Genomic DNA, 26,385 nt, shown 5'->3' with positions numbered 1-26,385 from the left:
CTGCTTTCTTTATTTGGGAGGTGCCCTGGTCCTTTGGCACCCCTTGCTTTTATATCCCCTTGAGTAACTCTGCCAATCCATTCATTCTGTTCTCTATATGACATTAAATTAAGTAGAAATTAAATATTTTGTGGTGGTTGCACAAACATGGATCACAAAAAAGCCCCCGGGTCCGTGTTGTGGACAGGGAAGGAAAAGAGTTCAAGGGAACAGCCAGAAAATTCATAATTTTTGTTTCATGACACAGATTTGGAGGTAAAAGGCTCAAAAAGCAGCCTAACCCCTCTAAAATATTAATCTCTGCTTCCACAGGTTTGATGTGAAGACAAATAGCAGCCACAAGCCCAAAAAGCAGGAGTGATGGGGTCTTGGAGAGATCACCCAGCTCGTCCCTCTGTCCCAAAGTTCTACCAAAACCGACCCTTTTCTCAGCAACTGCCCCAAAAACTCTGCTAAGACCTTCCCATCAAGGGGTGGGGGGGATGTTCCACAACCTCCTGCAGCTTCCAGCCTAACAGCAGGAACATCACCCAACAAGAAGCACCACTACTGATGGTACAACCTGCAACACGAGGGCATCCAGAGGGTTTTATGTTGGTTTATGTGTTTATTTCTGTGGAGAAATGACAATTATTATAACCAACATGAACACTGGAGGGGAAGGGGGTGATGCCTCACAGCTGCTGGTACAAGAAGCTACAGGGCTGACAAGAAGGTTTCATTCAGCTAAAAAAAAAAAAAAAAGAAAATGACGTGGTTTTGGTTTTAATTTCACGAGCGCAGTTTGCAAGAGAAGCCAGGACAGGATTTCACCAGTAGAAACAGCAAAAATATCCATTTGACCACAGACACAGCCTAAACCCCCCACCTCATCCTGCCCACCCTGGTTGAGTATCAAAGATGGATGACTGAGGGTGTTCAGGAATCCCACCTTCCTTCAAAGGCCAGGCAATCCCATGTCACCTAAAAACTTGGCTGTGGAAACGCTGTGCCTTGCTCCAAAAATCAGAAAAATACTTCATCTATAGAAGTTTTCACGACTGGTTCAAAAAAAAACCACAAAAAAACCTCCACAAACACTTGTAACCGAAGGAACAAGCAGGAATTTTAATAAAGGTTTTTCCCTCTCACCTCTTTGTTGGTGACTCCTGGGGGCAGAGTGCCATGTTTGTAATCCTCCAAGAGCTGCACTGCTTCCTTCAGGCGGCTCTGAAAAGAAAAACAACAGTGGTCTGTGATCCTGGTCCTGCACTGAATCCTTTATGGAAGGCAAGGAATTAAAAGTATATAACTGTATTATCTTTCATGCAAACCTTGGCATAGAATCATAGAAACACAGATGGTTTGGGTTGGGAGGGAACTTAAAAGACCATTTCCAACCCCCTGCCATGGGCAGGGACACCTTCCACTAGACCAGGTTGCTTCAACCTGGCCTTGGACACTTCCAGGGATCCAGGGGCAGCCACAGCTTCTCTGGCCAACCTGTGCCAGGGCCTCCCCACCCTCCCAGCCAGGAATTCCTTCCCAATATCCCATCTATCCCTGCCCTCTGGCAGTGGGAAGCCATTCCCCTTTGTCCTGGTACTCCAGGCCCTTGTGAAAAATCCAATTTAAATCTGTCCTCTTTCAGCTTAAATCCATTATGATGGGTCCTTTTATCTGTAAGATAAAAAAGGAAAAAAGATGTGGACACTTGTTTCTGCTGGTTGGCACAGCCCTGCTGGTTTTTATCTAACAATAGAAGCTGGAGGAAAATAGTCAGAGGTGCAGAGGAAGAAACAAAAGAGAAAACAGAAAAAAACCTCCCCTTGCAATTCATCTATAGCAGTCAAAATAAAAATTGAGAGTCTCCACGGAATCCCAGAATGGTTTGGGTTGGAAGGGACCTTCAAGACCATCTGGTTCCAACCCTCTGCCATGGGCAGGGACACCTTCCACTAGAAGGTCTTCCTGTGGTACCAGAGATGTGACAAATCTTGGGAGATGAGGGATTTCTCAGAGGTTGAAACGAGTTTACGACCAAACAGACACATTCAGGTGCGACAATGAATCCCCGTCATGGACACCAGCATCGCTCCACGTCACTTCAGATGAACATCTCCCAGTGATGCCAACAGGGAAACAGCTTCAGCTGGAGACCTGGCTTTCCCCAAACCCTCTCCCAGTGCGTGTCCTGGGCGGGCACAGCTGAGGGGAAGAGTAAGGTAGAAGTCTCTCCATATTAAGCATCACCTTTAAGCACTCATAAAAAGTTCTGTTCTCTCTAAAAATCCCAAAGTCAGTTGTCATTGCAGTGAAAGTTTGAACCTGACTATCACTAACGACTCAAGTCCATGCTCGTGTAAATAAAGATCTTCCTCAGGGTGTGACAAAACAGAAGAATAAATACATTTCGACTGAGGTCAGACCTCGGGGTCTGCAGCTTCCTCATGAGGGGCAGCTCCGATCTCCACTCCCTGTGCCCAGGGACAGCACCCAGGGAAGGGCTGGAGCTGTGCCAGGGCAGGCTCAGGTTGGATCTCAGGGAAAGGTTCTTCCCCCAGAGGGTGGTTGGGCACTGCCCAGGCTCCCCAGGGCAGTGGGCACAGCCCCAAGGCTGCCAGAGCTCCAGGAGGGTTTGGACAATGCTCTGAGGGACAGGGTGGGATTGTTGGGGTGTCTGGGCAGGGCCAGGGGTTGGACTGGATGGTCCTGGTGGGTCCCTTCCAGCTCAGGATAATTTATAATTCTATGATTTCATGTGTTCAAGGAACCACAGGAACACTAAGCCTGTCAGAATCACCAATTTACTCCCAGAACAGTTATTCATATTTATAGAAACATAAAAAAGCTTTCTGCAGCTGAAGCACTCTATATAAACATCTAATACTTTCAAGAACCACATATATAAAAATTCAAATAAATATATATATAGTATGACCTTAGAGGTCTTTTTCAGCCTTAAGAATTCCGTGATCCTACAATTCTACATTGTGTGTATATAAACTACATTATATAGAATATATATGTATATAAGTGTACTAAAATGGATATTAATATATACATAAGTATTATATATACATATATACATATATACTTATATTAACATATACACTTAAGTATTGTATATTATATATACATAAATATGTGTATATACACATAAGCGTTATATATTAATATATAATAATTACTACCTATATAATAATTCCAATAAATATATATAGTATGATCTTAGAGGTCTTTTCCAGCCTTAAGGATTCTATGATCTTACAATTCTAACTGTGTGTAAATAAACTACATTATATAGAATATATATGTATATAAGTGTACATATATGTATATTAATATATACACAAGTATTGTATATTAATATATACATAAATATTGTCTATTAATATATACATAAATATTATATATTAATATATATTAATATATACACTTAAGTATTGTATATTATATGTACATATATTAATATGTGTTTACACACATAAGTATTATATACTAATATATAATAATTACTATATATATAATAATTCAAATAAATATATATAGTATGATCTCAGAGGTCTTTTCCAGCCTTAAGGATTCTATGATCCTACAATTCTACATTGTGTGTATATAAATTGCATTATATAGAATATATATGTATATATGTATATAAGTATACATATATGCATACTAATATATACATAAATATTATATATATATTTTAATATATTAATATATACATACATATATATGAATATATACAATAATATATCGATATATTAATATATGCATAAGTATTATATATTAGTATTGCCATATATTAATATATGTATATGCACATAAGTATTATATATTAATATATACATAGTTTTACAAGTATTTTATGTATATTAATATATGTATATTATATAATATTATAGTATATATGTATATTAGTATATACCTTTTTCCCTTTAAAATACATATATTTCTATAAAATATATATATTTTTAATCGAAAAAAAAAAACCTCCCAGGGCAGAAGCAAACAGGTAGAAAGGTTCTTTGATTAGCCCAAGCTTAAGAGGAATGAGTCAGGACACAAAGAGCAGCTTTGGTGGGGATAAATCTGCTCCTCCACCTGCAGAAAGCACCCGGATCACCAAGGAAAGCCTCCCAAACACTTGAAGCCAAACAAATCCCTCGGCCACACATCCCCCAAAGCCTCCTGCAGGTTGGCATCCAGACGAGTAACGTCGACTCCTGGTCAGCATTTCGGCACCGGCTCTGTTGTTTTGGCAGCTTTTCCAACATTAGCGCCGGAGAAATCTCAGAAATACGGGATGTTTTGCCCGAACTGTCCCAGAGCGCGACGGCGGCTCGTGTGGATTAGGTGCGATCCCGCCAAGGCTCCCCATTCCCATCTCCCACAACCCCTCCGTCAACACCGCGAACGTCCCGGAGCTCATTAGGAACTCGCATCCATGGAATCAGCGGCAGGGAAACTACTTTCCCCCCTTTCATGCCAACATCAAAGAGTACTTGGTTGTTTCCTTGGAAGCACCGGCGGTTACGCCAACCTGAAAGCAGCAATTAATGAAGGACCATTGTCCTTGAAACATTCCGCACGCGGGACACACGGAATCGCGGCGATTCCCTCGCTTGGGATCGGATCCACGGCCGGTTTGACGGCGGCTGAGCTCACATCGTCAGCCCCACGTTATCTCCAGCCCTTTTTTTTGTGTGCGTGTGTGTGTGTTACATAGATTTTTCCAGGGATTAGGAGCTACTCAGCAGAGCAGGGAGTCTGTGCAAAGACACCGAAGGAGGTTGAGAATCAGAGAGGAAAAACCTCGGAAAAAACCTTCATATTCTTGGCAAAAGGTGGGCTCAGAGATGGGGCTTGGTTGTGTTGGTCAAGCTCAGCGTTTCCAGTCACACTCGGAGCCCTGTGGCACCACAAACACTTAACAAGTGATAAATTTTCAGGTTTCTGCCCTGTTTCTGGGAATGTTGCCCTGAAATTGGTTTCCTCTTCCACTCAGCTCCATGCCTGACACACCCCTCCAAAAAGAGCTGTGGATCGTCCTTCTCAGGCTTTCCTAAGCCACTTTTTTGGGATTTGGAATCACAGAATATCCTGAACGGATCCCCAAAGACCATCAAAACCAGCTCCTGAATTCCCAGAGTGCTCTGGGATAATTTCCTACCAGGTGGGGCTTTGGTCCACTTGATGATTCCCCCACCACCGCTGGCACATTTATTCCCCATCCCAAAAGGGACCAGGGGATGTTGAGAGCATGAAGGATCTGAAATAAAGACATTTAAGGCCAACACCAGACTATATTTTAGTGCCAGCTGTGGGCACTTTCTTTTCCTCTTCTATTCCCATTTTATTGGGGTACTGGGAAATTCAGAAAGCCATATGCATTGGTTTTTAGGGATGTTTGAGTATCAAAGATGGATGATCAAGCATGTTCAGGAACCCCACCTTCCTTCAAAGGCCAGGCAATTCCATGTCACCTGAAAACTTGGCTGTGGAAACACTGTGCCTTGCTCCAAAAATCAGAAAAATACTTCACACATAAAAGTTTTCATGACTGGTTCAAAAAAAACCACAAAAGAACCCCCACAGACACCTGCTAAATCTGCCTTAAAATTTAAACTCAGCTTACTAAAAAATGATATGCAAGTGGTAGAGTGAACCTTCCCTGGACTTTCCCGGAAGGAGCTTGCAGTCTTTAAGAGCAGAAATGTGTCCTGATTGTTTCAATGGATAAGGCCAGTCACTGGTCATCCTTTTCCATGACTATCCAACATCCCAGACAGAGAAATGAGTCCTTATTTCTTAAGCCAAGTCCTCTTGACATCAGACAAAAAAAAAAAAGAGTTCTGAATGAGGGTGGTGTTTTCTGGTGATGCAGCACTGGGTGACATTCTGTTCCTCCAGAAGGGTTTAGGATCTCACAGGGAAGAAAAGCTGATCTTGAGAAGTGGACACACGGGATGAAATCCGACATCATGGACAGGCTCAAATTCCTGCAAGACCCTCAGGGCTCTGAGGCTGGAATGATCAACTACAATAAAAGCCAGTTAAGAGTGTTGGTTGATCAGTGGAAAACCATGAAGGGCTGCAGCCATGAGAAACAAATCAGATTTTTAGGCTGTTTCGGGCACTTCCAGCCCGTAAAGAGGAGCAATCCTACAAGATCACAACAGGACTCGAGGGTCTTGAGGTTGCCCTTGGTAGCTCTTTGCCTCATGGATGCTTAAAAACATCATATCAGGACGGAGTTATTACCTAGAAAGAGCATCAATAAATTACAGTTGTATAATATCACAGACAGCCTGATAATCCAGAGGTGAAAAAACCTGACAGCTGACTGCCTAACGACTGCAGATCCAGGGAAGACAACCCTTCTTGCCTCCAAAGCTGGAAAAATAACTCCGGAGTGCCAGCACAACATTCTGGAGAGCCATTTGTGCTCATTACTGGTATGTGGTTTTGTCACTGAAATTACCTACACTGCGTGTCTTGCAAATTATCTCCCCAGAACAGCATGTAACTCTGAATGAAAAACTGGGAGGAAGAGATGAATGGGTCTGTGTTCTATTTTTTTCTCCTTCTCTTGAGGAAATCTTAGTAGTTACTATAACAACCCTGGCCAGATCCCATCTTGTTTAGTTCTGGTAACAAACAGAAAACAAAAAAGCTCGATTTTGCTTTAAAAAAAAATAAATAAATAAAAAAAAAAAATCGCAGTCTTCATGAATTTCCTCCTTTCAGCTCCGTGGGGAGAGAGGGGAACTTTTGCAGGGAAAGGAGTCCTGGCCCAACAGGGTGGCACAAGAAGTTGAACAAAAGTGTTCAACCAAGGCTTGTGTTAAGAAGACGGTTTTTCACACGGCTCTGAGGTGTTCAGGTAGTTACAGCAAACGAGCCGCAAAATTTAGGGAGAAGACATTGTTGCCTCATATCCCTTCTGGAAAAGTCAAGCACGTTCTTTTAACCAGAACCTCCAGAAAAAAAAAAAAAAAAAATAGGAGCAAACTTTACAACGTGCAACAGCTCCAAATGCCAACGAGCTCCACTCCCCGGCTTTCAGCACGATGCAGCATCACTGTGAGAGCTGATAATGTCTAAGATTACACTTCATCTCCACTTTAACAGGAAAAAAAAAGAGGTCTGTCTACAAGGTTGTGCTCCTGTTTCAAATATTTATTGTTGCTTGATTTCTCTGCTGCTGTCCGTGGGATGAAGTGTCACTCGAGATTTTACAGCATCACTTAAAGAAAAAAAAGAAAAACAACCAAACCCCGCAACCACGTTTTTTTTTCTTAGTGTGTATCATTTCTTTCCTACCCCCTTCCCTAGGAGAAAAAAAACTAGAGCACTTCTTGTGGTGGATGATGGGGTCTCAGCTCTCACAATAGGGTGCTAGACAGACCATCTGCGCCCGGAGGATGTTCCTACAAACCTCAGCCCACGAGCAGTGCCAGGGATCCACCGTGAGCAGCGATTCCCGAGCACAGGCTCCACGGCTGGGGCTCCACCACAGCAGCCCAAGCCACGTCCAGCTGGGAAACACCACCCAACAACAACAGGGCTTTGGGTAAAGGCTCAGTTGTTGCTTTGTGAGGAACACAGCTGGAAAACACACCGGGTTTGGATTACAGCTCAGCTCGCTGAGAAGTATGGAATGGGCCATCACTGATCCACAAGCTTAGGTTTTATGACTATGGCTGGGCATGATCTCTGGCATAATTTGGATTCAAACCATCCAGCCCTCTGCCAAGTCATTCCCAGTCACAGATTGGGAGTTACCATAGGCCAGGACAGCTGCCTGCAGGCACTGTTGGGAGGGGGAGAGCGCTCAGCTGCATGAACAGCCTACACCAGCTGCTGCACAGCCAAAACCCACCACCTGACTCAGCCTGAGGCACAGAACCATAGCACTGTTTAGGTTGGAAAAGCCCTTGAAGAACATCAAGTCCAACTATCCACCCAGCACTGCCAAGGCCATCACTAACCCACGTCCCCAAGTGCCACATCCACACGGTTCTGAAATCCCACCAGGGATGGGGACTCCACCCCTGCCCTGGGCAGCTGTGCCAGGGCTGGACAACCCTTTCCAGGAAGAATTTTTCCCTAATATCCAATCTCAACCTCCCCTGACACAGTTTGAGGCCATTTTCTTCTTGTCCTGCTCCTCATTCTCTGGGAGATCAAATCCCCCCCATCTCCCCCTCCTGTCAGGGAGTTGTGGAGAGTGAGAAGGTCCTCCCTGAGCCTTCTTTTCTCCAGGCTGCTGTTTAGGAGGAGGAAGAACCAAACCAGAGATGCCAGTAGGAAATTATCCCACATCACACCGAGCTGGTGGCCACCTCCAGGAATCCTTTGTTGACATCCCAAGTCCCTCCCAGCCATCGCTCCGGCATCGTGGCAGGACAGAGGACAACCACGTTGTGTCCCGCAGATGTTTGCACACACACACGTGAGTCAGACACCTCCACCCAGCACCTGAGCTCTGGTACTGGTTTTTCATCTTGCCCCCCTCTCTCTCAAGGGCACACAGTTTCTGTCTGGAAGATCTGTGCCTTGTCTCCTCTTGGATCCCGACCGAGGCCTGCACATGGCTCGGAGCTGCCTCCAGAAACCCATATGTGCACATACAGACCATAATCAGAGTCGTCATGCCAGGAGCACGACAACATTCCTGCTACAGAACCAACACGAAAAGAGGCAAGTTCTGCACCGGAGGGTTTTAAGAGGAAATCCACTGATGGGATGGGGCACGTTGGGACAATCTGTATCTTGCTCCGCTTGGATCGGGGTTTGGGGGCGGATGATCCGCCGAGCGCGGGAGTTTCGCTGGTTTCGCGTTCAGCCCAACTGGCACACGACCCAAACCAAGAGTCTTCTGGCCACCAGCACCTCAAATTCCACGCAGGGTATGGAAATCCAGCTGTGCTGTGCCATCAGCCGCTCCGCAATTCCCGATTTTGTCTCGCTGCTCCAGGGATGACACATACGGCAGACTTGACTCCAGCTGGCCCCATTGTATTGGATCCACAGTGACAGACAACAGGAGCCAGAAACTTTTTGTTCAAGTGGAGCCAGCAGATGTGACACTGAATAAACACAGACAGTCAATCTGCTGAGTAAGAAGGTATCGTTCATATAAATAACATACATCTAATCCTGCTTCCATTTTAAACCCAAATATGGGAATGCAAGATGCTCGGAGCTCTGCAGACTTAGGCTTTGAACAATGAGATAAAGCAAAAGCAGATAACACACAGCCCCTTCTCAGCTCAGCTTCCTTCTTATTTCGCTTTTCTGCCCGGAATTATTATCAGATCTTTCTCCAGGAAGAGCTTCCCACGGAGCGTTAACAGCATGTCCAGGTTAATGTCAGATGGGATAAGTTTGCCTTAGCAAAATATCTGCTTTCTGCCGATGGACCTTAATTACAGAGCAATTAAAAGTATTATTCCAATCATTTTAACCTCACACGTTTCAAAACCGGGCGCTGCACCCACTGAGGGGCCTCTCGTGGTCTCGGCGACGGGACCTGTTGGCCTCTGAAATGACACATTTCCCACCTATTGGAGAAGTTTGCAAATTTGCAGCTGCCAAAAAAAAAATGATTTCATTAGAGAGCCGGTAATGAGGTGAATTAGCACAGGAGAAAACCTCCCCTTTAGAGGTGGCTGCAATATTGACACAAGGCCGGGGCCTTGTTTCAATTCATCTGCTCTCAGAAAGCAAGAGAAACCCGGTAGGTGAGTTTGATACAGATAATTATTCTACCAGAAGCCACTGAAGATAAAAGCACAGGTACAACATAATCCAGTCCTCAGGGTGCATCCCCCAGGGATTACTCCTTAAGAACCTCTGGAAGACAAGGAAATTTTTAATTGTGTTAAAAATCTGCCTCGCTGAAAAAATAAATGAGTAAGAGAGTCACTGAGACTAATTACACTTGATATCACTCGATTCCCCACTCAGAGGGATCACTCCATCCTTCCCCAAAACACAGCCACCAGTAGGATGCGATGATGGAACACCAGCAATTAAAAAAAGGACGTAGAAAAATCAAATATTATTACATTTCCCACGGGATTAACCTCCACTCTCGTCAGAGACTCATTTATCTATTTTTTTTTTTCCCTGTTTTCTAGCGAGCTCCTCCAAGACAAACAGCAATTTATTTGTTCCCTGAGAACCCTGGGCCTGGAAGATGCAGCCATCTGTCAGCGGGAAGGAGCTCTCTGAGCATGGCTCTGTCTCATCAAACCCTTCCTAGATTTTAATTTGCCACCTCTCTTGTCAAAGGAAGCCAAACAGCTTTGAGTTCTACGTGTAGACACGTGTTTCACCTTCTCAGAAGAACCTCCTCAAAAGCTGTCTGGAAAAATGAAGTTACACCAGCTGATCACTCTGAACCCCCAACCTTGCCAACCTCCTCAAAAACTCCATCGAGTTCACCCAGATCCCCCCCACTTTAGGGACACACAGGAAGCAGGTTTGGGAATTTTGACTTTTCCCTGTATCAATGCCATTGTATAAACCCCAGAGTTTGGTCCTGCAGTGTGCACAGCGAGATCTCCAGATTAAAATATGTATAAATTAAAAATGTAATAAATTGAAAACAAAATCGACAGATTAAACCACATACTTACACACACCACGTATTAGAGGAGAAGGGAGAAAGGTGAGGGCTGTTATTAGAATATGGAAATTAAATTAAGAGAAATTTGAACTAAGCAGAACTGGATGGATGATCTCCACCCAAAAGAATCCTCCTCCAAAAAAAAAAGAGGCAAAGAAAACAAGCTGAGACATAACAAAATCCACCAAAAAGATGGGCAAAATCACCCCTTTCTGTCCTACCAGAACCTCTGTCCAGGTGACCTTGACTCGGGAGCACCTGGTCCTGGTTCATCCTCAAACATCCCAGGGAAACCCAAGAGTATGGGAACGTCTCCCAGGAAAACACACAGCAAACATCAACTCTGCAAAGCTTTCTAGTGCAAATTCACCTGGTCAGGGAGGGGATTTTACCACCAGTGGACACCTTTCACTAGCCCAGGGTGCTCCAACCTGGCCTTGGACACTTCCAGGGATCCAGGGGCAGCCACAGCTTCTCTGGGCAACCTGTGCCAGTGCAGGAAGGAAGGAGGGATTTGTTTCCAGGTGGTGTTGCCTGAACTTGTCCACTCTGTGGTCAGACAAGCCCCAGGGCAAGGGATAGAGGATTCCCCACACTGCCAAAAATGCTCCTTCAACTCTCACTGCCTTGCACTGGACACAGAATCATGGAATCATGGAATGGGTTGGGTTGGAAGGGACCTTAAAGCCCATCCAGTCCCACCTCCTGCCATGGGCAGGGACACCTTCCACTAGCCCAGGTTGCTCCAAGCCCTGTCCAACCTGGCCTTGGACATCTCCCAGTCCTGTTGAACACTAAACCTCCCCTAAGGTAAGAGCAGCTCCAAGCCTTTCATGTGTAGGGTTGGTTTTATTCTGGCCCAAGTGTTCTCATCCTCTTCAAACAGCAAAAAAAAATCTCTAAAATCTGCAAAGTGCTCTGCATCCTCAGGTAATCCCGTGATTCCTCCCTGGAATTGTGATGTTCTCCCTCTGTCAGGTCACCTCCCAGAGCTGAGCTCCATGGGGAGGTTGGAGGCTTTGGAAAATTCATCTCAGACTTTAGTCTGAAAGTAGAATCTTCATTTTGATGGTGTAAGAAAAGCTGCTTTATTTTCTGCTGTTCCCCCGGCTGCACACACAAAGTACTCAAAGTTAACACCATGATACACCTCATCCTTATGTTTTTTTGGGAAAAAAAAATGTTGATTTAGAAGAAAAAGATTATTTAAAGTTGCATTGGATCTTTTCCCCCCCCTGCCAACACAGTGCAGTTCCCCACTAGCTACACAGAGCAGTTCAGCTCCCTGGGGCTTGAGATTTGCTTGCAGGTATATTTTCATCTTAAAAATACCCCACCTCAAAACAAACAAAAAAAAAAAAAAAAAAAAAAAAAAAAAGAAAAGAAAAAGGGAAAATAAAAAGGAAAAAGCAGCTGCCCTTCACTGAAAGCAAAATCCCAAGTTTTCTGGCCAACAGGCAGAATCACAAGCAGAAATATTCCTTCTGTGTGTTCCCCATCACTCTCAGTCACTATTTCATGAAAGCAAAGAACTGAAATAATTCTGGACAACGTTAAACGGAAAGAAAGGACCAGAAATCCAAACTCCTGCTACAAACAGGTTAATAACTAAGGAAAAACTATGGAAAAAGGTGGTTTTGAGTGCAAAACTTTCACAAACCCACCCAGTTTCACATCCTCCGTGGAATTAATATTTGCTCTCTCATCTCCTCCCCTGCATTTTTTTTTTTTTCCATGAAGAGCTGTAGGAATTTTCCTTCTGGGAAGATTAAATCAGTGGCAAGTTTGCCAGAAACCAGTCCAGGGGCTCACCAGTTACTGGAGGGAGATGGGAGGTGTGGATTCACCGACGGATAACACAAAAGAGAGTTTCAGTTTGGATTTAACAGTCGGGCAATCAATCAACTGTGAGACACAAATCCACTGGAGACCCGGTTTCATTACTTGTGCTGTTCACAGAAGAAATTGTTTTTAATCTAAAGCTGTCTAATAACCAGCACTTTCCCAAACCCAAGGTGTGTGTATTTTACCTCAGTCACAAAGAGAGTGCGGGGGTCGATGATGTCCAAGAAGTGCCTGAATCTGCCATAAAATGAAGTCTGGAAAAACAGGAAAAGGAAACAAAACATGGTCAGTGAGAAATTGCCTTTCACCTGCTGCAGAGAAAGGTTTTATTTCCTTTGCAGAATTAAGTAGCAACTAAAAATAAATACTACAGAATGTATTTAATGAGAATTTTTGATAGGAAGTCTGGAAGATAAAAGGTGAGGACTTGAACCCTGATGATGGGACACCAATCCAGATGCTTTAATAAAGGGATACCAGCAAGCTGCTAAAATAACCTGTACTTTTTCCCCCCAAAATGAAATATTGCCTGTGGGACTCCCGGGAAATGCTGAAGCCACAAAAATCCAACATGCAGCTCCAGACCTCTCACACTGAGCAACATTCCCGAGGGAATTCCCATCCTCATTCCTGCCAACATCCACCTCACAGGACCAGCAGCACCACAGGGTCATGGATTTTTGGGATAGACTACCAATGAAGTGAGAGGTTGTGGATTTTGCATCCCTGGAAGTGTCCCAGGGCATGTTGGACAGGGCTTGGAGCAACCTGGGCTAGTGGAAGGTGCCCCTGCCCATGGCAGGGGGTGGAACTGAGTAATTCTCAAAATCCCTTCCAACTCAAACCATTTTAGGATTCTCTGGATCCCTTTCTGGTCCTTCAAACACTTGCTGCTCCCAGCAAGAGCATCTTCCCACAGCGTCATCCCTACACAAACACATCCAGCTTGGATTTTTCCAAATGTGCACTCTAAGCCCAGGGCTTTGTCCAACCTGGCCTTGAACACTTCCAGAACCAGGAAGGGAGTCTGAAAGAAGGGGGGAGAGATCTGTGAAACAGGAGGGGAAGATCATGGGCAGCTCCAAAGGAAAGGAGAAAAGGAGACTCAGTATTTAGAAAATAAAAATAAAAATGTAATTTATGCAAACTCAAAGCACCAGACCATGAAATGCTGATATATTAAGAGCACTCAGGATACATTTACATCATCACTCCAACATCAGTCTGGATTCTTTGATCTGGATGCAGGTGAGTGCCAGACCCTCCTCCGGACACCGGCAAGGCCAAGTGGACACAGGACACTCTGCTCCAGTGGCCCCTCTCTGTCCTGTGGCTTCTCCCCAGCAAAATTCCCAGCACACCACGGATGTGGAAAGGACCACAGCCAGGGAGATCACGGATTTCCACATCCCCTCAAACGCCAGGACCCCTCTGTCCGGGTGTTCTCCAGCCACGCGCCGGCAAATCTCCTGCTGCGTTTTTAACGCAGGGATGTGCTATAAATAAAGGACTGGAGTGTGGATACAGCACTGAGAACAGCATTTAATCACTGCCTGGCAGCGCCCTCTGAAACGTGCTGCTTCTCCTCTGCTCCATCCATCAAGCACAGAGAAGCACCAGGCATTCTGCCTCCTTATTCCAGCAGAAATCCCTCTCCAAGGGCCGTTCCCAGCTTTGAGCCACAAACCCCGTCCTCATAAACACCTCACAACACCCCTGCTCACAAAACTCTCTCTCTCTCTCTGTTATTTTATCATGTTCTGCTCTAAAAAAAAAAAACAAAAAACAAACCAACCACAATTAAACCAAATCGCTGCACACAACTTTGGGGGGAAAAAAAAAAAAAAAAGAAAAAAAGCACAGCGGTTTTTAACTAGCATAGATTTAATTAACAATAATTCTGGTACTTTCTAACGTTCCTGAGCTTGACATTTTGCTGCCTTGCTTTTGATTTTGAGGGTGAAGCTCCCTGCAGATGCCACTGTCCTTCCCATCCTTCCCGTCACCGCTGCCCGGCGCTTCCCAGTGGTGCAGGGAGGGATGTGACTAATCCCTGACTCACCCGGCCCCTCCTGACGTTCTCCCTGATCCTCATCTCCCACATTCCATCGGCCCTCTCCCACTGCCCGTCCCTCAGCACTCGCTCCATGCCAAGCAGACACCAGGAGGATCCAGAGCAGTTGGAATTACGTGGTTTAAACAAGAACAGAATGGGGCGGGGGGGGGGGTGTGTTTAAATTTAAGTGGTCTCGACTTCTCCACCGCTTTTATCTCTGTGATATTCATCTCACAGGGAGAAAAACAACACTGAGTAGAATTAAACGGAGCATCAATATTTTACACCCACTTAACCAAGGTGTAAATGTCAGGGAAGAGGGAAGGAGACCGTAAGTCCAAACGTGCGGGATATAAATGTTGTTTTTTTGAAGGGCAGATTTCAATTCCCAAGCTGTCCAGGCTCTCAGGGAGCTGATCCTGTATCCCAGGGTTGTGGTTTGGTTAGTTCAGCTCCAGCCCTGGGCTCCAGGCCTGATCCTGCCTGGTCAAGCTCAGCTACACCCAGCTAAGGACAGGTTTGAGCAGCTCCAACCCATCCTGACGTAATCCCATTCCCACACTCCCTGCTCCTCTCCTGCCCAGTGCCGGCGCTGACCTGGTGCTTCAACTGAGTGCCCAAATTCTAATCCTCAAATCATGGAATCACAGACTGCTTTGGGTTAGAAGGGGCCTTCAAGACCATCTCATTCCACCCCCTGCCATGGGCAGGGTCACCTTCCACTAGCCCAGGTTGCTCCAACCTGGCCTTGGACACTTCCAGGGATCCAGGGGCAGCCACAGCTTCTCTGCCCAACCTGTGCCAGTGCAGGAAGGAAGGAGGGATTTGTTTCCAGGTGGTGTTGCCTGAACTTGCCCAGTCTGTGGTCAGACAAGCCCCAGGGCAAGGGCAGGTCCGTTCCAGTGGAGTCAGGACAACAGTCCTTGGGATACCACAAGGAACTTCATGGTGCAAGGTCACCCAGGGCCAATTACTCACCTGGGAGCAGACAGGGCTGTCCCAGTGCCTGCTTCTTCCATCCCTGCTTTTTAAAAAAATAAAGGAATCACCCTCTTGCCACGGTTACTTCAAAGAAAGGACAATGGGAATGCACAAGTGCTCCTTCCCTAGGCTGGAACACAAGGAAGAAGCCAGTTCTGAAGAACACCTTTATCAAGGGCAAGCTGTGACAGGACAACAGGACAAGGAGGGATGGCTTTAAGCTGAAATAGGATAGATTTAGATGGGATTTTAGGAAGAAATTCTTCCCTGTGAGGGTGGTGAGGCCCTGGCATAGATTGGCCAGAGAAGCTGTGGCTGCCCCTGGATCCCTGGAAGTGTCCAAGGCCAGGTTGGAGCAACCTGGGCTAGTGGAAGGTGTCCCTGCCCATGGCAGGGGGTGGGACTGGATAGTCTTGAAGGTCCCTTCCAACCTAACCCATTCCATGATTCTGTGATCTCTGACCTTCAGGAATGCACAGGGAGCAGGTGAGGAGCTCCAGCCCATCCTCCCTCCCCCGTAACAGGCGACAAGACCCAACTCAACACCGTGGTTTCCTCTTTCTTTCTGCGGTACCACGAGCTCTCTAAAACACAACCTGCTTTTAGGAGCTGCCCTGACATGAAAAACTCTTACAAATCTGTGGTGCTCAACCCCCCCACCCTTTCCAGCAGAAGGGTTATTGTCACCCCGAGGCTCAAACTTTGTCACCTCGACTAAAGCCAAAATCTTTCCGCTCTCTCTCTCAGATCCCAAGAAACGGGAGGAGCTGCACTCCCGTGGCAGTGATTGATCCTTCAGTGCATCCTGATCAGCTCAGCATTCCTCATCACACCTGGGGACAGCACAGAAGACAAGCCATCAACAGAACTCCTCCCTCTGCTGCCTCTAGTCCAGGGTCCTTCCAACAAGGAAATGGAACGTCCTTCACTCCCACCAGGCCAGGATTTTAAAGAGAACACCAAAAAAAAAATAGGAATATGAGTCTGAACAAGTTTGGCTTTGCTTTGTTAAACTCTGATGAATAAGAGCCTCATTTCTCCACAACAAAAGCCCTCTGAGAACCACATCAAATGGAACCAAGGTCAAACCAAGAGCCACATTGTCTTCTTGAGGCTCCATCTCACCATCACCACCCTGTATTTCACTCCTGCAGTGTCTTTACCACGACTGTACAGCCCCTGAACAAAAAAATACCCATTTTTTTTCCTGCTGTCCAGCCATGGGACTTTGCATTTTTCCTTTTTGGATGACTATGGAAAGCTGCTTCACTGTTAGACCTTGTTGGTCGCCTTTCCATCCTCCAGATCCTTTCCTGCTTCCCGGGTTTAGTCTCCTGACTAGAAGCCATCAGAATTTTTTTAATCTAAGATTTGTTTTCATAGAGCTGCATGCAAAAAAAAAAAAAAAAGGGAAAAAAACTCCCATTAAATCCTAGTAATGTAAAAATTTAGGGGAAATTCCTCCCTGTGAGGGTGGGGAGGCCCTGGCACAGGTTGGGCAGAGAAGCTGTGGCTGCCCCTGGATCCCTGGAAGTGTCCAAGGCCAGGTTGGATGGGGTTTGGAGCAACCTGGGCTAGTGGAAGGTGTCCCTGCCCATGGCAGGGGGTGGGACTGGATGATCTTTAAGGTCCCTTCCAACCCAAACCATTTTAGGATTCTTTGATTCCATGAAGTACCAAGGGAACAGGATGAGGATCCAGCCCCGGGACACAGGAACAGTCTCCTGTTCAGTGCCCTCCAACAACCAAACCCTGATTTCCAAGAGAATTCTGGATGGTTCCCTTGTAACAGGCTCATTCCCAGCTCTGCTGTCACACTCCAGCCAGGGCTGGAGCTTGTGAGATTCCCAGAACTTTGACCTTCAGCTCCCAGACCTCCATCCCTGGTCTTTTTCGCCACTTTATCCCTGTAACATCTGCTGTAGTAAACACTTCCCTGGGAGAAAAAAAAAACGAATAACACAAATTTCCTGTGATTAATCGTGGCTATTTTGGGACCACTTCTCACCAGCCTGCACCAAGATGAAGTGGCTGGGAATATTAATTCCCAGGGCACAGCAGCTCAGGAGTGTTATGGATCCAGCTCAGCACAGCTGGCCATGAAGACTCCAAGATAAGAACAAGAAGGGAAATACTCCTTGTAGGCTCAAGGAATTTGAAGAAGAGCAGTGGGAGAAGGTAAGTGACCATTACCAAGGTGTTTATCACCTTTAAATGGGAAAAGATTCCAAGAAGCCTCTGCTGGGAAGAACAGGGGACAGGGACAACTACAGTTTAATTATAACCTGATTTTAAAAGGGATTTAATTAAGCCAGAGCAAAAGGCAGGCAGACCTGGGGGTGGGGTGAGCTAAAAATCAGGCTTATGTCAGCTTTAAATTAATTAGGAAGAGATTTAAGCTAAACCAAACAAAAATTAAGGCAATTCAAGCCTTTGAGCAAGTGGACCATGACAAGGCCTGGCTGAGAATGTGCAATGTCACACGCACTTGTGGTCCAGCCCACTGCAAGTTTAGGCTCAAACTATGGATTTTCAGTCCTTTCATGCTCTTAATTTGACCTTTTAATGTTAAAGAGCCAAGATCCACATGGGAGCAGCTCCTGCACCTCAGTGACATCAGCCACCAGCAGTGACAGCTCTGCTTGTGCTCTGCTCAGCACAGGCAGGACGTGGCACAGGAACCTTTAACATGCAGCTGTAGGGGTTTACAACTTACAGGAAAAGACACAAACAAACCAAGTCCTCATTTAAAATCCAGTCCTGGCTGAAAAAGCCAATGGATGGGGGATTTTGGCAGGTTGTATTCATGGAACCAAAGAATGGTTTGGAAAGGGTTGGAAGGGACCTTAAAGATCATCCAGTTCCACCCCCTGCCACGGGCAGGGACACCTTCCACTAGCCAAGGTTGTTCCAACCTGGCCTTGGACACTTCCAGGGATCAGGGGCAGCCACAGCTTCTCTGCCCAACCTGTGCCAGGGCCTCCCCACCCTCACAACCAGGAATTCCTTCCCAATATCCCACCTAACCCTGCCCTCTGGCAGTTTGAAGCCATTCCCTCTTGTTCTGTCTCTCCAGGCCCTTGTAAATATTCTCTCTCCATCTTTCTTGTCGCTCCTTCAAGCACTGGAAGGTCACAGTTAGGTCACCCCAGAGCTTCTCTTCCCTTCTCCAGGCTGAACAATCCCAGTTTTCTCACCTTTCCTCCCAGCAGAGCTGCTCCATCCCTCTGATCATCTCGGAGCCTCCTCTGGGCTCACTCCAACAGCTCCACGTCCTTCCTGTGCTGAGGACCCCAGAGCTGGATGCAGAACTCCAGGTGGGATCTCAGGAGAGTGTTGGAGGCCCATGATTGGGGTAATGGTGTCATAAACCCTGGCTGGGCTTTAAAATTACCAAATTCAAGAGCAGGAAACAGCGATTTTTAGCCCTGATGCCCTCACATGAAACACCTCTGAGTTCCAATATTTAAAATATCACAGGGCCAAGCTCTGACATCAGCACATCCCTAAGGATGATGTTAATATGGATGTCCTGGAATTGCCCAAATGGGCAATGGAATAAAACATCCCAAACACATCCCACACTCCATGACTGCACATACACAAACTGAGCTGCCCAAGGCACAAAAGATGTTTAGGATCATAATCATTTAGGTGGGAAAAGTCCTTTAAGGTCATCAAGTCCAACCTGTGAAGCTGCAGGTTTTTCCTTCCTTGATTTTCATTATGGAATTTTAAAACAGCTTCTTAACACAAGGTCATTGAGAAAAGCCACAGCTCTTTCTGGATTGGGTTTATTCCCCTTTATTTCCTTCTCCTGAAGGATCCAAGTCCTGTGACCTCTTTTTTATTATTATTTCCTACTCCTGCACGTTGAGATGACCCTGCTTGACTCCAGCTGGGAAGGAAATCAGCTCCCTCCTTGTTCCTTTTCCCCTGTTCTTGCTGTTCTCCTGCACCAGCTGAGACAACCCCGTGCTGCTTTTTAGAGGGAAGGGACCTTAAAGATCACCTTACTCCATTGGCAGGGACATATTCCACTGGACTTTACCCAGGATAAATTCCTGGGCTGTAGGCAGAGCTCCCAGAGCACTGGGAACACGCCTTAGGATTTAGCAGAGGAAGCACTTAGCAAATCCTTAAAAAAACCAGAATAAAATAAGGAAATAAAGCGAAAAAACTAGGAGTATTTCTAACCAATTAGGCCTACTTGTCAGAAAATTAAGTCCTTATCACACATTCTCAAGCCTAACGTCCTCATTTCTTCTTTCCCCTAAAAATAGCCTGTTCCCATTGGGATTTGGAGCCTCTTTCCGGCAAAGAGACCGAAGGGGAAAAAAAAAAGGTGACTCGACAGAACATCTCTTTGCCTGGAGATGAGGGAAAACAAGTGAACTGCAAAGCCAGAGGAGGAAAAAAGGGGGAATTTCATAACCTCCAGAGGTAGTGCTGGGCACGGACGTGTCCCATCTGCTGCCCTAAATTCGGCTCAGCCGCTTCCCGGGAGCGCCGGGTCACGGCAGGGGAAGGAAACCACCGTGTCTCCCCTGAACCAAATCCCCAGGCAGCCCAGCCTGCTCTCCAAGGGTTTTGTTCCTGACACAGAACTTTTCCTTGTTTTCCCCCCCTCGCATCTCTCCCGGCCCCAGTTTCAATCAAACCTCCCTTTAAGCAGCCCCAGAGCTGCTCCCAGCCAGCGCCGCCGAGGGAAGAGAAGTGTTGTCGTCCAGAATTTAAACAACCACCCCAAGCGTCACTAATCCTTTCCAAAACAACCCGGGCATCCTTTGGCAGCTCAAGCCGAGATCATACAAACAGATAAAAACCCGGGAAAGCCACTGAAAGAACAGGAAAAGGCAGAGAGGTGCGTGGGGAAATCACTGATGGGAAAGGATCGAGGGGTTTGGGGCCCGGTGATCCCTTGGGAATGTGGATGGAGGTGTTCCTCTCCAGCACTGGAGGCTGTGCTTGGAAGGGAACACCAAGGTCATGATGGGGGAAATGCAAGAGTCTGATCTAGGGATGAAGGATCTGGGCTCTGCCAGGCCAGGATGGGAGCAGGTCCTGGTGCTGATGGCACAGGTTGCTGTGCCCCATATGGAGCAGAGCCCACCCCAGGATCCAACCAGGAGCCATAAACCATGGAAACATCCAAACCTCTCTTGCCCTGTGACCTCACAACGCTGCCAGATCCCAAACTGGGCTGTCCAGTTTGTCCATCATCCACGGGCGGATGGAGCAGGAGAAAAAAGGGGAGCACAGGGCAAGAGCAGCACCACAACCCATCCTGCAGCTCCCACCAGCACTCCTTTGCTGGAAAATTCACAGGAAAGGGATAAAACCAGCACAGAAGAGAAGGGGAGTGATTCCTAATGCTGGAAAAGAAGCACCCCCAAAGCACCCAATGCCAAGGGCCCTTTCACCGCAGGACAACCCTCACCCCGGACCCGCCCATTGCCAGGGGTGGCAGGGAGGAGAGGACATTCCCAGGGGTGGCAGGGAGAAGAGGACATTCCCACTCCACTGAGCACACACACACAGAGCCATTAACATCCTGCCATAGCCCTCGAAACGTTTTCTAAATGCTGCTACAAGTGACAGTCGCTCCTTAATGAACAGAACGCACCGATTCTGTGCCTGACTCGCTGCCAAGTGTGCCTGGAATCATCTGTGGTGTCTAGAAGGGAGTAGCGTCTCCTCCTCCTCCTCCTCCTCCTCCTCTCCTTATTAAAAAGCTCCATCTCTCCACAGCCTGAGCATCCCTCGGCTCCTGCAGGGGGGGAGTCACCCCTTCCCTGTCGCTCCGAGGACGTGACCTCCTGGACAGGGGTCACGGAATCACTGCTGGGTTTGGGGTTGGAAGCGACCCTTTAAAGGCCATCTAAATCCAACCCCTTTCCATGGGCAAAGACATCTTCCACTAGGCCAGGTTGCTCCAAGCCCCATAAGGATATGGGGCGTGGGAAGTGGATCCACCACCTCGGAGCTGGCTCCCATGGGAAACCTGCCACTGGATTTCTCAGCAACCCAAAGGGATGGTTGGGTCCCGCCAGGCTGAGGCAGCTGGTTGGTAAATAGTGGTCCTGGATTCCTGTGGATAGTAGGAAGGGTCTCCTTGGACATTGTCCCACTGGGGGGACACACACCCCCGATTAAGGAGCAGGCTCCTGCTGCCATTCTGGCTTTAGCAGTGGCCACAGCCACTCCCCATCCACTCCCCTCCCACTCTTCTCCAGGGTGGCTGAAGGAGGTTTAATGAACTTTATCAGCCTGACACTTTATCAGCTGCAGGGGCAGGAGGAGGGGTGTGTCTGTCAGCCACACCAGGAACCTTGAGACCAGCTGGGGATGGTGGCAGCGGGGAAGAGCCACTCCATCCCTACATCAGCTCTGCTCACCTGGGCACAGGTGTGTGAGCTCGGGGCTCCCTTCCCCATCCCCCAGGTGTCAGCTGTGGAGCACAGGGATGCCCCACCAGACTCTCTGGGCCAGCCTGTCCTTGGTTGGCACCTCGACCAGGTCCCACAATCCCCAATCCAGGAGCGCCTGCTCTTACCCAGCCACCCCCAAACCCGGACAGCCCACGGGGAGGAGGGCGAAGTGCCCGTCTGGAGCATCCCTGGCTCATCCTGGAGCATCCCCCAAGTACTGCTCTTCGCCGCCCTGCACCCTTGGGCTCGCGGGGCATAATCCAGCCCTCGCACCATCCCACGGGGGGCAAGGACATTCCCACCGGGACCCTCCACCCACCCCTGCCGCCCCCGGCGGCGCCTGCGGAGCTCGAACCCGCGATCCCCGGGCCCCGCGCCCCCCGCCCTGCGCCCCGCGCCACGGGGGCCCGGCGGGACGCGCCAATCAGCGCCCGCCGCGGGACCCGCCGCGGGGCAGGGGGCGGCGGCTCTGAGTGACAGCCCCGCCGGCCAATCGCGGGCGGGCTGCGCGCCAATCAGCGCGCCGCCCCGCGGCGGGGGCGGGGCTAAGCGGAGAGGGGAGCGGGGAGACCCCCGCCCGGGGTTAGGGGGGTGGGGGAGGGACGCGCCGCGCGCAGGGACAGCCCCCCCACACACACTGTGTGTCCCCCCTCAGCCGCCTCCCGCCGCCGGCACGGTACCTGCTCGAAGCGGGGCTTCCCCAGCTGGAACGGGGGATAGTCCGCCGGCTCCGCCATCCCGCAGGCGCCACTTTAAACAGCCTCCCCCGCCGCCCGGCCCCGCCCCCTGCGGCGCCGCCGCGCTCATTGGCCGCGGCCAACCGCAGCTGCCGCGGGGCACGCCGGGAGCTGTAGTCCGGCCGCTCCCGCCGGGAGGCGGGGCCGCGCTGTGGCCACCAGCCAATGGGGAGCGCGCGTGGGCCGCGGGGCGTCACGGGAAATGTAGTCCCGGGTGGGAACGGGGAGAACAAGGAGATTTTTGCCTCGTATGTGGAATAGTTTGAGTAAATAATGAGGCAAACAAAGGCAAAAGGTGAAAGACATCTGAAAAATTGCCCCACATTCTCAAAGACTTCTGATAAATGACCCCAAATTCCCCCCTCACAGCAAGAAAGACATTGAGAGGGGGCTGGAGCGTGTGTAGGGAAGGGAACGGAGCTGGGAAGGGGCTGGAGCAGCAGGAGCAGCTGAGGGAGCTGGGGGGGCTCAGCCTGGAGAAAAGGAGGCTCGGGGGGGACCTTCTGGCTCTGCAACCCCCTGACAGGAGGGGGGAGCTGGGGAGGGTTGGGCTCTATGCCCAAAAAAGAAGCAACAGGGGGAGAAGGAACGGTGTCAAGTTATGCCAGGAGAGGTTTAGGCTGGATGTCAGGGAGAAATTCTTCATGGAAAGGGTTGTCCAGCCCTGGCACAGCTGCCCAGGGCAGTGGTGGGATCACCATCCTTGGAAATGTTCAAAAAACGTGTGGATGTGGCACTTGGGGACATGGGTCAGTGCCGGCCTCGGCAGCGCTGGGTAAGGCTCGGACTCAACGATCTTGGAGGTCTTTCCCAACCCAAACAATTCTCTGATTCCATTTCCTCGTGGAAACACCTACTCTCACTTCAACAGGAGCCCAACAACTGCCACTGACCTTTGTAATAAACACCTGATTAAAAATAAAGAACCTGGAAATCGTAACGATTTGTGGAGATAAACCCAAGGTCATGCAGGGCTGGGGGCACAAGGGGGGGGCACACGGAGCCGTCTCCAGAATCCTCTTCCCTAGATTAGTGGAATAAGAAGTGTCTGGACCTTCAAACGCCGGCGAAATTGTTTGGAGGATTAGGATCAATTCTCCGAGGAAGAGCAAAGGGACAGCAAATAGACAGGAGATGTGGGTGAAGCAGGGAAAGGAGTCGGGGAATAAGAGGAAGGTTTGGTGCCAGAGTAGTAAAGGCAACAGATTAAAATGAAGGCAATAAAGGAAATAAAGGCAGGTCATAAACAGTTTTTTTTCCTTCTAAGGGAGGAATTAAAAAATGTACCTGGAAAATAAATCCGTTATTTTTGCTACACAGGGAAAAACATGAACATCCCATTTTTTTTTGCTGTGGGGATGCTGCTGCTCTGCTTTGTGGCTGTGGAGATGATCTTTTTTTTCCCCTGTTTTCTTTCCACCTGTAAAACCAGTTTCTGGTTTTAGGCTGATTCACCACTGATCCCTTTTCGCTGAGTGGCAAGACTCCTGCAGCTCCAGGTGGAAAAGGGACAGAAAAGGGGTTTGAAGCAGAGCCTGCCTCTGGTTGTGTCCAGAGGGCAAAAAGTGGAGCAGAAAACAGAGGGGGGGGGAAATGGTATTTTATAATTTCTTGTTCGTTTTTCCTTAGAGATATTGTTAAAACCAAATTGTTCCATCATCACCTCCCCTCCTACCCTCTCCCTGCCGCGCTGGAAAACCCAACCATCCTCAGGAACGGGGAGATGAGGAGCAAAGATCCATTCCAGGGACACATCCTGCCCCCTGGAGCGAACCCGCTGCCATCCTTGTACCGTGTCCTGGGAGTTAATCATTTGCTTGTCTTAATTAAAAGTGGCTGCAGCTCAAACCCCCTTCTGACCCCACAGCGACGTTTTCCTGCTCCCTTCTTATCCCCGAAGCTCCGAGGTCAACCTTTATCCCAAAAACTCGCCCGTCACCCAGGTTTGTTTTCTTTACCTCTGCTCGGAGCCCGAACGATCCGAAAAAGGAAAAATAAAATCGTTTTGCAGCCACAAAAGCTTTGCAAGGCAACTCTCCCTTCTCTAAAGGTTCCATCCCGTCCTTCCCAAGGCGGCAAAATCTCTCCCATGAATATGGATGATAACCCAAATCCCTCTCACAAGGGAAAACCCCCCTCCCTCCCCTCGCAGCTCGAGCCAGATAATTGATACAGTCCCTAAATGTTGACACACGAAATGTTTTGTAACAACAGAGGGGAGAGAATCTGTTTATCTAAAACCACATTTGGAGTGACATAAGACTATCACTTTTTTGGTTAAATACCAGAAAGAATATCAATTCTTTGGCTGATATCAATCCAACCAGATCCATTTCGACTGACAACTCGCGTTTCCCTGGATTGGGGAAGGAGAGGAGGGGTTGTTGTTTCCCCGGATCGACGACTGTTCAGTCAACAATGAAGTTTCTTCCCATTTTTTTCTGGAGGGGGAACAACCCTCAACAACGGGCGTTACGTGAGCTCATCTAGAAACTGGGAGATTTTGGGAGCAGGGGTGGCCTCTGTGGGAAGGTGCTGGAAGCTTCTCCCGTGTCCACGGAGCCAATTCCAGCCGGCTCCAGTCCAGGACGCTGGACAAGGCTGAGCCCATCAGTGATGGTGGGAGAACCCCTGGGATAAAATGTGGAAGAAGGAAGAGGGTAAACTGGTGTGGAAGAGCAGAGGGAGAGAGGAGTGAGAATATGTGAGAGGAAAACCTTGCAGACCCCCAGAGCAGTGCAGAAGGAGGGGCAGGAGGGGCAGGAAGTGCTCCAGGTGCTGGAGCTGAGATTCCCTGGCAGATTGTGGTGCTGTGGTGAGGCAGCTGTAGCCCTGCACAGCCCATGGAGGTCCAGGGGGAGCAGAGATCCACAGGGAGCCATGGAGACTCCACACCGGAGTGTGGGCAATGCCTGAAGGAGGCTGGGATCCCATGGGATCCATGGGAAGCCCATGCTGGAGCAGGGTCCTGGCAGGAGCATCATGAAGAGGGGAGCCCATACTGGAGCAGGATCCTGGCAGGACTCGTGATCCCACAGCCTGTTCCCGAGGGACTGATCCCTTGGAAGAAGGGATCCATGCTGGAGCAGTTCATGGAGAACTGCATCCCCTGGGAAGGACCCAAATGGGAGAAGTTCATGGAAATCTGTCTCCCATGGGAGGGACCCCAAACTGGAGCAGGGGAAGAGTGTGAAGAGTCCAACCCCTGCAGAGGAAGGAGCAGAGACAATGTATGATTGTAGCCTCCATTCCCTGTGGGAGAGAATTCAGGAGTCTGGGAAGAAGGGAAGGGTGGGGGAGGGTGATTTAAGATTTGGGTTTGTTTCTCACTGCCCTGCTCTGATTTGATTGATAAATTAAACTAATTTCCCCAAATCGAGCCTGTTTGCCCATGACAGTAACCAGTGAGTGACCCCTCCCTGCCCTTATCCCGACCCACGAGCCTGTCCTTGGATTTTTATCTCCCTGCCCAGCTGAGGAGGGGAGTGAGAGCAGCTTTGGGGGGCACCCAGGGTCAGCCCACCATCCTCAGGGAGATTTGGGGGTCTCAGGGAGCCACCCCACACGTGACAGCTGGGAGTGGGGCTGGGCTTCCTGCTGGCTCCAGGAGGAAGTCACAGGAACATTCCTTGTCAGCTTCCATCTGCAAAGCCAGATTTTAAGAAAACTCGAGGTGGGCAGCGAAAACTCCGGCTTGGAACAACAAACCCAGCC

At 48.4% G+C, this 26,385-nt stretch overlaps 1 protein-coding gene across 1 annotated transcript in view; it reads right to left on the bottom strand.

Annotated features, from left to right (window-relative positions):
- SFXN5 (sideroflexin 5) overlaps positions 1 to 22,706 on the bottom strand; it is a 99,669-nt gene extending 76,963 nt beyond the window's left edge. The window contains exons 1-3 of the mRNA XM_027715610.2: positions 22,615 to 22,706; positions 12,652 to 12,720; positions 1,132 to 1,209 (exon numbers count right to left, since the gene is read on the bottom strand). Of these exons, the coding sequence (XP_027571411.1) occupies positions 1,132 to 1,209; positions 12,652 to 12,720; positions 22,615 to 22,671 (204 nt within the window). The 5' untranslated portion in view covers positions 22,672 to 22,706. The remainder of the gene's footprint in view (positions 1 to 1,131; positions 1,210 to 12,651; positions 12,721 to 22,614) is intronic.
- Positions 22,707 to 26,385: the final 3,679 nt, after the last annotated feature.

Source organism: Pipra filicauda, unplaced genomic scaffold (assembly GCF_003945595.2).
Source record: "Pipra filicauda isolate LSUMZ 115617 unplaced genomic scaffold, ASM394559v2 scaffold570_size292671_pilon, whole genome shotgun sequence".
In the NCBI taxonomy this organism is placed as follows: Eukaryota; Metazoa; Chordata; class Aves; order Passeriformes; family Pipridae; genus Pipra; species Pipra filicauda.
This window is presented reverse-complemented; position numbering and strand designations above follow the sequence as displayed.